This window comes from Hordeum vulgare, chromosome 7H (genome assembly GCF_904849725.1).
Source record: "Hordeum vulgare subsp. vulgare chromosome 7H, MorexV3_pseudomolecules_assembly, whole genome shotgun sequence".
In the NCBI taxonomy this organism is placed as follows: Eukaryota; Viridiplantae; Streptophyta; class Magnoliopsida; order Poales; family Poaceae; genus Hordeum; species Hordeum vulgare.
In genome coordinates this window covers 603,183,137-603,194,090 of record NC_058524.1, presented here as the reverse complement: position 1 = coordinate 603,194,090, position 10,954 = coordinate 603,183,137, and the positions used below count along the sequence as shown (strand labels likewise).

The following is a 10,954-nucleotide window of genomic DNA, read 5'->3' as shown; positions in this document are numbered from 1 at the left end:
CCACACCCCTCCAAGGGTGTGAAGAACAAGCCCAAGCTACAAGGACCCGACAAGCCCTCCTTGCCGGGAAGACCCACAAGGCCCCGGCAAGCCCTCCTTGCCGGGAAGACGCGCAAGGCCCCGGCAAGTCCTCCTTGCTGGGAAGATGTCCAACGCATCTCTCATTTGCCAGCACAAAGCCCAGGTGTCAAAACACCTGGGTACGTGCCAATGCCACCTTGATGCAGGTGAGGGGGTCCTGACAAGGCATTTACTGCCCTCACACTGTGATAGATAGATAGCGGTGAACCCTGTTCACTATGCGACTCATGAACACACTACAGAGCACTGTTGGTGACCCCTTTGCCTATAAAAGGAGACCCAAAGCTCAGTTCTAGGGGTTGGACCTTTTGGGGTTTAGACTCTTGATCACCGGTTGAAAGGCAATCACTGTAGCAAGTAACCCTATAGTAAGCACCCAATACAACAAACAAAGCAGGAGTAGGGTTTTACGCGCTAAGCGGCCCGAACCTGGGTAAAAACCTTGCCGGTGTTGATCGCTAGTTCGACTCTTGGCGCCACATCTCTCCCTCCGCCGAACGATCAAGGGATCCTTGGAGGTTCCCATAGGTGTCATTTTCCCGACATATAAATTCAATAAATAGTGAGACTTCGTATTTACACTATATAGGTAGAATAGATGTGCAGAAAATGTATTTGGTTGATTTAGACAAGGTGCAAAAAAATTTGCTCACAAATGAGGTCGTTTATCCTACCTTTGGAGGTCATTTGAAACACATTTTTCATGACTATGAGTTTAACTTAGCAAAAGGGCTCGGATTGATCACCTAACAAACATATTTGAGTTGACGAAGTTGAGATTGCATTGAAAGATCAATAACCCAACCCTAATTTGAATTTGAGCCTAAATTTGAGTTTTTATTCAAGATTGAATTTTAATTTTAAAACAATAAATGAACAAGTTCGAATAAAAATATGGGGATACATAGTGCGTACCAGGATGCTCCAAGTTACAAATATTATTACATGACACAAACTTCCAAACAGTTCTGAGTTCTACGTCTTCCTACAACGTCGTGTGCCCTACTTCGCTTTCGTATTCTTGTTGTTGGTTCTACTACACACACACAAGTTCACTGATCATTTTGGTTTCCCTCACTGGTTTCAACACCTCGTCAACACACACAAGTGAATCAATTCTTTCAGTTTCATCTTCCAGAGCAATGTCTTCAGTCTGAATGTTGACAGTAGTTTCAGTTTCTTCGGTGTGCACGTGGACCTGAGTTTATCCAGTCTGCACGTCGACACACTCATGTTTAGTTTCTTTGGTGTGCACCTGGACATGAGTTTCTTCAGTCTGAAACTCGACTGCACCAGGATTTTCTTCGCTCTACACCTCGACACGCTCAGTTCAGTTTGCAAAACATCCAAAAGAGGTTCAGTTTCGGTAGTCACACTTCTCTACACCTCCACACGCTCAGTTCTGCCATTGACTCTTGCTTTTTTGTTGGAAAACACTATTCAACAACAAGGGGTTGACTTCCACGCTTCCTCCTCGCCATTCGAAAAAAGCATGGCATGGATATAGTAATTGAAAAAAGCACCAAATCAAAACAAACACAAATAAACAAGAACATAGTTTGGCTTTTCAAGAGTGTAACGGCATTTGACAGATCCCACTCTGTACCCAAGTTCCTGGCACAACTTGCATATGTTTTTGTTACCATCCCTTTTTGGCTTTCCATCTTTCTTCTCCTTCTTACTACTCCCACCTTTCTCAAACCATGGCTTGAATCTACTGTGTTTAGGCCTCTTAGCCTTTATTTTCGTCAAGGGGGGACACATTGAAAATTTAGTCTCCACTTCTGGCCACTGAGACGAATCTGTAAGTGCTGGAATTGGAGTAGCATATGCAGCTTTGAATTTTGCTACCGAATAATATTCATGCAAATAGGGGTGCATGTTCATCTTCGGTTGAGAGGCTAACAAAAGAATGGCATGATCACAGGGTTTACTAGTGTGTTGCCACTCGAGGCAAGTGCAATCATGAAATTCAGTGTTAACAACATGTCTCCTTCCACTTTTGTTATCTCTAACTTCAGCACCCCAAAGTGAAGATTTTTCAACAAACAAATGTGATAGACTTCTGGTCCTGTTGACCACCTGTTGTCCCACTCGTGGAACCTTATCACCTTGCAAACAATCACCTATCATTCTTCTCAATTCCCACAAGCGCATGAGCATGATCCTGATTTGGCCAACCATGTCATGCATATGCAAATCTTTTAACTGCTTCACCTTGTTGTTGAAACTTTCAGCCAAATTGTTGTTGATATGATCACACTTGATGGTAGTATTAAATCCTCACCTATACCATAACAAAGAATAGTAGGTGTTCAGCAATGGACCAAACTCGTTGCATGCTGCCATTATCTTACCAAGATGATATGGGTGTGTCTGTCTAGTGTAAGATCTTGCTGCTCGCCACATGCGCCCAAATTCTTTTCCTTTGAATTTTCTGATCAAATCATCCACAAATGGACGAAGCACCCCCTCTGCTCAGCATGTGGGAAAACATTTCTCATTGCATTTTCCAGCCCCTTACATGCATCTATGTGTATAACCAAAGGTGACACTGGCCCTAGGCATCTTTTCAACTACATCATGAACCATATCCATGAAGCCTCTCTTTCTGACTGAAACAAGCCAACAACAATATGGAACATCTAGTTGTGTCCACCTAGAGCATTGCATGCTGCCAACTAACCATTCCACTTGCATGTCAAAAAAGACGAGTCTATGCTGAAATCTGGACGACACCCTACTTTGAAGCCATCGATGCAAGGCTTCAAATCAATAAAGAACTTGGAGAAGTTGACTTCACCTTTCTCTGATACCTCATTATCTATCTTCACAACAGTGAGAGGTGACCTCTTCTCCACCTCTGCTTTGAAGTTGTAAAGCTTCCTAAATGTATTTGCCCAATCACCATATAAATTTTTCATTGCCCTTTGGTTTGCCTTCCACACTATGGTATATTTCACATTAATGGAGTACATCTTTTCCAAGTCTATGTTGAGTTTCTTGGCAGTAGTGTTTGGTGTTTTGGCTAAAATTAGGGTGATCTTTTCTGCAATCCAAAGTTGTGATGTCATGGTTGATACTCTGTGTGAACTTGTAATACAAGTATGTTGATTGGGCATTTGGTTAACCCTGGGTGTACTTCCATCACGCTGTAGTCTCGCAAATATGTACCACTTTCAGGGCTTGACACTACCATCAAATCATCTACACCTCGCATAAAACTTCTTTCTATCAGTCCAAATAGTCTTGACATCAAACTCATGTTGTATTGCATAATTCTTGAAACACATCCCAAACTCATACGTGTTTGGCCACAACTTCCCCACCTCAATGACAGGGTTTTCCTTGTCATACACATGCACTAGCTCATCATCATGTGCATCATCTACATCATCTGTAGCTTCTTTCCTGAACTATCCATCTACAACTTCATCAGCATTAGCAAGCAAACTAGATTCACCCCTCTCCTTATCTCTGTCATCGACTGGAATGCAAAAAAGTTTGGTCATCTCACGGTCAGGCTCATCTAATTCAACTCCATTCCAATCAACAATAGCTACCGTTTCAGTTCCATTAACCTGTCCCTCTTCGGCTACCACAGTCAGTTCAGTAAACATGCAAATCAATGGCCTCTGTGAAGCCCAGTCATCATCTACCATCTGTGCAGCCAAGTGTGATGGCACATATCTAACCTTCAAATAAATATTCAGATCAATGAGCTGAGCAAAAAAATTAGGCTGTTTGCTTGTCCAACCGTTTTGCCGATCGATTTCTTCAACAATCTGTTCACCATCTTCTATTCTGACATACTCTCCTTTCCAATCATCAAACAACAACAGTGATACTTCTTGCTGTGGACCCCAAACAATATCCTCCCCAATTTTCTCCACCCATTTCTTCACTGCCTTCTCTCCCATGTTCTGTGTAACTTGTGGATGAATCTCTAAAAACTCAACCTCCCATTTCACTATTGTGTCTCTCTCAGTGTTATATATGCTACCATCACTAATTTTGCCTTCGATGGAAAGAAATTGATCATCAATTCCAAGGTCCGAGCGGCAACATCCCCTCTGTCAATGGCGGCCAGGGGTGAGAAAGAGCATATGAGGCCCTAATTGCAATCAAAATTGGATTGAAGAGAAGCACATTACATATTAGAAGTTGAATCTAGCGGCTCCATCTCAATATACTCACGGGCTCCCCTCACAATCTATCAATTCAACCAGCGAAAACAGAGAAAACGAACGGAGATCTATGGGCCCGAGAGGGGAACGGTACTAGGGTTCAAATTCATTCACCATTTATGCGGCCACCACCGAGAACACAAGATTTGTCGCCGCTGAGAACGATCCCTCCGCCGCCGTCGCCGCCACCGAGAACGCGAGGTCTGCCGCCACTAGAGAAGAGTTTAGTGGGGGCACAGTCGGGCGGCCGGGCACGGTCACTTGTTTAGACCCGATGCATTGTTCACTAAGTTGGACCCACATGTCTTAACATAAACGGGCTTGGTTGACGATCAATTGAATACCATTTAGCACCGTGTGGCCCTCGCTACTTACACGCTCAAATCTATCGCACTCCAGCTATTCGCTCGAACAACGTCGCACACTTTCCAATTCGCACGAAACACGTCGCACATGAGCAATTGGCCCATTTTATTGCCATGCAGGCGCAACCTCCACGTAGGATTAACGGATTTCGGATTGACCGTCGCCATCTAGTGCGTTAGAACCCCCAGATTACTTGACAGTTTTGCAGGGGTCGGATCACGAAATAAGTTTCTTGAAAGGGTCAGTGGAGGTACAATAAGTTCCTTTAGGGGTTCAATTAGTAAAAAATATAACACCTCATTCCACCCACAATCATTTGCGCCACGCCTTTCTCTCTCTATCCCTCTCATGATCTATTTAACGTGCACCCGGCCTTTTGCTTGGCAGCCGCTTGTTGCCTGCATATAATTCTGTTCCTTGCTTGCTTCTCCTTTACCCTCCCCTCTCTTCTCCATCATCACCTCCACGACGCCTGCCTCCTTCACGCTGCTACAAAACACCACACACCACCACCACTGGTTGCTGGGTGGCTTAGACAATTCTCTTGCATAAACTACTTCTTGGATCCCCCGAGAGAGGATCTAGAGCGGCGGTGGGATCTGCGCGCGCGCACCGGCTTCCATGGGCCTCGACGTCGCGGAAATCTCTGAATTGGCGGCGCTCCGCCCGATCCACACGGCCGTGGGCGGCGCCCGGGCCACGGAAGTGCCGGTGGCGGACGACGGCACCGGCTGCGTCACGCCCAAGGCGAGCGGCGCGCGATCGGTCGCTCCGGGAGGAGCCGACGATGCTGCAGCCGACGCCGGCTGCGTCACGCCGAGGGCGAGCGGCTCCATGGCCATGCTGCCCATCGCGCCCCTGCAGCAGGACGACTGCGCCGACGCCGGCTTCGCCACGCCGCTGGTCACGGGCGGGGCAATTGGGCCGCGAGATGGCCTCACTGCCGGCGACGAAGGCAGCTTCACCACGCCGACGACGGCCGACAGCTCGCTGCAGCCGGCCACGGTGTGCCCGCCGGCGCCGCGGAAGTCGGCGCCGGTGCCGACGAGGAAGCGGGCGCCGCTGCAGCAGCGGCTCTTCTACCCGGTGCCGAGCGACCTGACCACCGTCTTCCTCGCCGTGCCGCAGTGCCCGCCGCCGCCGGCCAAGAAGATGCGTGCGCACGCCGTGGAGCCGTCTGCGCCCCTTGGCACGTGAGCGCGAGACACACACACACCCTCTGTTCCGTTCCAGCAGCTCAGCACCCCGCGCAATTCACATACACGTGAAGTGCGCCATCGCCGCGACCGCGAGCGGAAGAATGAATTCTTCAGCACCGGAAGCGAAGTGGACTTCTGTTTTCTCCTCCGCCATGCAGAATTACAGATCGAGCCTGAACGATCGAGTTGTACATACACGCCGCCCGCCGGCTTGTGCACGCGTGATGATCTATATTAAGATGGCGCCAATTATCAAGCAGCTGATCGCGTCGTGGAATCGTAGAGAGACGCATGGTAGCTCGGGAATAATTTGACTCTGCATGCCAATTGCTCTGTGTTTCCGCCTCCGTCCTCTCCTTTCGCTGGGAATTGTGTAAACTCTACTGTAATCTTTTGTAAACTCTTCTATTTTGTCTTCTGTACTTGCTTTTGCTGTTACATATTTATTGCTGGGGATGAATCAACTTCGGCAATTCCCTGCCCCGCTCTCGATCCATAGCTCTCTCTGTCTCTTTCTCTGTGTGTTTCCCCTCTCTCTACAATTCACCGAATTTCAGGACCGTGGGTGGACGCCAATTATGATCAATTTCTTCTTCATCTTTTGCACCAGAGAGTGGGAGAGAGTGTGTTAGAGAGAGAAAGAGAAAGAGGAGAGAGAAGAGAGAGAGAGAGAGAGCTGGGCAAGCGAGGAGGGAGGGAGGGAAAGTGGCCTGACCCTGACGCGAGCTTCCAAAGCATGTCTTGAAGCTGCCGCTGCCGCAGCGTCGCCCACCCTGGAGCCGGGATCTTCTTGGATACCCAAACAGAGCTGCGTGCTCGACCAGGATCGACGGATGCAGAGGGCACAACAGATCTGGAGAGGGAAAGCGCGCCGTTAATGGCTTTCGCCGCCCAGATCTGTGCCTGGGCGAGTCTCCCTGCTCCAGGCTTCAATGATTTGCCCATGCATTCCCCAACTGCTCGCGTATAAATTTCCTCCCCTCGCGGGAGCTGTTCATGTATAGTCGCGGCATACGGGTTAAATACGGTTTCCTTTTTTACTGTATTTCCCTCTGGAGTCTGGACCAGTACGGTCGCAGCACATTCAGTTGCCAGACCGCTGTGCAAGCGCATAGCAGCTGCCGGCCCTGTGGTAAGACGTGGATTCTGTACTGTACCATCCGAGCGTTTTCAGAGATTTCTGCATCTCTACTTCTCTCCCTCCCTTTCTAAACGTAAGATTTTCCAGACATTTTAATACAGATTACATACTGATGTACATGAAGAAATTTTAAAATACTGATTCATTCATTCGTTTCACTTCGTATGTACTTTATATTAAAATCTCTAAACGGACTTACATTTAGGAACGGAGGGAGTACGATGCAGTGCTAGATTTTTCAGGAACAGGACATAGCTCTGAATGTACAATCTCCCTTCTTCTATTTTTGGTGATTGTGAGCGGCACGATTTCATTTCACCAGTTGGAATTACCTGCTCGACCGGTGGGCTCATGCCTACTACTTCACTCACCCCTATCCCTAACAGGCATTTGGACGGTCTCAACTAAACCTGTTGTTTCCTCTGCAGATTATACCAAAACCAGGCAGCTAGGGACAAGCGTGTAAAAGGGCTGGACCATGATTAACCATTATCCTGGCCATGAACTGCACTGCTCAGGCTCACAACTCGACCCCCGTGAACACAGACAGCAGATTCAGGTTGGCAGCTAGCTTCTCCGGCCAGAGAGAGACACGCAGGGACGATCATGCACCAGGCCAACGAAATGAAGCTACCGGATTCGGTGCATGACAAGGGCACGCATCCTCTTGTCCGCTTGCCAGCCCAACAAATATTCGGGGAGAAAAGAGAAAGCTTCCACGGATTTCTAACGGCCAGGGACGGACGGACGTACGTACAGTGCGAGTGGTAGTGCGCCGGTGCGTGCGTGCGTGCATATGCGTGGATGTGTCTGCAGAGTGCAGTGCCGTGCATGCATGCATGGGCGGGTGTCCGCCACTAGCTACGTGCCAAAGGGCCACCTGCTCGTGTCTTTGCCGAGAAGCAATGGGTGTTTGAGCGCTTTTGTGAAACGGAAAAGCTTTACTTGTTGACTTGCTTCGTTCTTCCTCCTTTTCTACTCGTTTTCTCTGGCCCCTTTTGGAGGCCATAATTGCTCAATAGGTGAGAAAAATGAACAAAGGGTGGTATTTCATACTGAAAAATCTCACATGTCAGTGAGAGTCATGCAAATCCATTACTTTCGCAGTGGTTTCATTAGCCTCCGTGCCCTTTCGGAGGCTATAATTGCTCAGTGGGTAGGGAAATGAATAATGGCCAAAGCTTCACATGCCAACGAATATCTTACATATTATCATTTTCGTATTGCTCGGCTCTTCGAGAATGTACAAAAACGACATAGGCATGATTAATAAGAGCGTCGGTATTCAGTTGTAGACATTAAGAGGCATGAGGAGCTGATTATTCAGATCAAACTGGTAGTTGATGACTTAGTTCTCAATGCTATTAGTGTGTATTCCCCACAAGTAGGGCACAATGAGGGCGTCAGGAAGGAGTTATGGGAAGACCTAGGGGACATGGTTAGAAGTGTACCTATTGGCGAGAAGCTCTTCATAGAGGAGACCTCAATAACCACGTGGATATATCTAATACAGTTTTCGAAGGGTTGCATGGGGTCTTTAGCTATGACTTCAGGAATCAGGAAGGAGAAGATGTCTTAAGCTAGCTTCGTTCTAGACGACGACATGATCGTAGCTATCGCCCTCTTCAAAAGTAAAGAATCGCATGTAGTGACTTTTATTAGTGCTTGCCTAGATTGTAATGTAACACCTCAAGAGAATGTTGTCCCTCGACATAAGGTTCTGGTGGTTGACTTCCACTCTTGGATATGTGTCCATCGATATAAGCTAACCAAAGTCGCTAGAACGTAGTGGTCCAAGCTCAAGGGGGAAGCAGTTGAGGATTTCAAGGAGATGGTAATTAAGAAGGGTCCTTGTGAGCAACGAGGTCATGCAGACTATATATGGATGAAGATGGTGGCTTGCATTCGTGAGGTGGCTTTAGAGGAGTCTAAAGTGCCTAAGGAAAGTAAAATCGAAGCTAAAGATACTTGGTGGTGGAATGATGATGTCCAGAAGGCTATTAAGGTGAACAAACATTGTTTCAGACGGCTACACCTAGATAGGAGTGCAGACAACATAGAAAATACAAGGTGCCAAAGAAGTCCGCAAAGCGAGCTGTGAGTGAAGCAAGGGGTTAGGCGTATGAGGACCTCTACTAACCCTTGGACATGAAGGAATGCGAAAGGGACATCTATAAGATTGTCAAAAACTGAGAGAGTAAGATGAGGTTTGTACACGAAGTCAAATACATCAAGGACGGAGGAGATCAACTCCTGGTGAAGGACGAGATGATTAAGTATAGATGGCAGGAGTACTTCAACAAATAGTTTAGTGGAGACAATGAGCACTCTACCGTTGAACTGGAGGACTCCTTTGATGATACTAGTAGGTGTTTCATGAAGTGAATCCAGTAGTCCAACGCCAAGGAGGCTGAAAAAACGATGACAAGAGGCAATACAATTGGCCATACTTGTATCCACATTAAGGTGTGGAGAGGCCTTAGGGAGATAGCGTCAGTATGGCTAATTAAACCGTTCAACCTTTTCTGGGCAAACATGATGCCAGAAGAATGGAAGCAGGGTATATTACTAGCAATATTCAAGAACAAGGAGGATATTCAATGTTGTACTAATTATCATGGAATTAAGGTGATGATCCATACAATATAACTATGAGAGAGAGAGAGGGAGAGAGAGAGATTCATTAAGCATCGCTTAACAAGACAAGCGTGATCAAAATCAGTTTGGTTTCATGCGTGGAAGGTCGACCATGAAAGCATTTTCTTGGTACAACAACTTATAGAAAGATGCAAGGAGCAAAAGAACGACTTGCAAACGGTGTTGACTCACACGGAGAAGTACTATGATAATATCGATACGCGGAATGTTACCTGGTGGGTGCTACTCCTCCACGAGTTGTTGGGATTCCTCAAAAAGAAAGGGTGAGGTAGAACAAGAACAACAAAATATTTTTATAAGTTAGAGAACCAAGGTTATAACTACTAGGAAAAACCCTACGGGTAACCACTTAGTAGTAGCACCGCTTATTCAGCATGCGCTACTGCTACTTAGTAGTATCGAGAGCGTAAACCCTGTCGTGCAGGTAAGACATAGTAGTAGGTAGCGCGGGCATAGCACGCACACGCTATTAATAAGTCGACCCCATCATGCCCTCGGGATAGGGAGCACTAGTGGCGCGGGGTGTAGATATATAGGATATAGTACATAGTTTGGAGAGCCCCAATTGAAGTGAAGTTTTTCCAACATTGTGTGAGATGATTCGGGTATATTTAGCGTAGATCTCCAAAAGCTCCGGTGCATAACGTATGCTTAAACGTGTTGATAATGTCAAGGAAGGCCTTGTAGACCAAACTTGACATATTTTTGAAAATAACGATGCATGCAACCATTTTATTAATTATTCATAAAAACATTACAAATTAATACATCATTAAATTAGAAACCACCATCTTGGTAACAATTATCATTACTCCTATCCACTTGATGAAGGGCCGAGCCGAATACCAAACAGACATTTCACCAAGGCCTAACATCTAAAATTGGAGGCCCCAATCAAGCTTGTTGCCCGATCTAGGGCATATACACCGGTCCGGCGCACTCTCAGAGGCGGCAACTGCCATGTTCCACCGATACATCTTCACAGCAGGTACTGGCGCATCGACATTGCTAGGCCTACCGTCAACGCTACCAAGATGCCAAACAACGCGATCTCCCTACGCGTATCCATCATCATACATCCTTCGTCCAGACCCTGCTGCGTCACACCACTGAGACTCCACATTTCTGATATGTGACATATGAATCCAATGCACACCTTCAAGAATAACGCCCCCATAGAGGGCACGACACAAGGTGCCGCCATCATCCGATCAACAGATCAAGCGTTTCCCCCAGAGGTAGAAGGAGGAGTTGGGAGCGTTACCTCGATGATACCTTCCTCACGGAAACAACGCCAAGGCTGTCACCACCACCGGCTCCGG

The 10,954-nt window shown here is 47.0% G+C and overlaps 1 protein-coding gene across 1 annotated transcript; it reads left to right on the top strand.

The window, feature by feature from the left end:
* The first annotated feature begins 4,984 nt into the window (after positions 1-4,984).
* LOC123409609 lies at positions 4,985-6,327 on the top strand. Its single transcript, XM_045102464.1, has one exon. It carries the CDS (start codon positions 5,256-5,258, stop codon positions 5,829-5,831), a length of 576 nt encoding a protein of 191 aa, XP_044958399.1. The 5' UTR covers positions 4,985-5,255; the 3' UTR covers positions 5,832-6,327.
* The last annotated feature ends 4,627 nt before the right edge of the window (positions 6,328-10,954 follow it).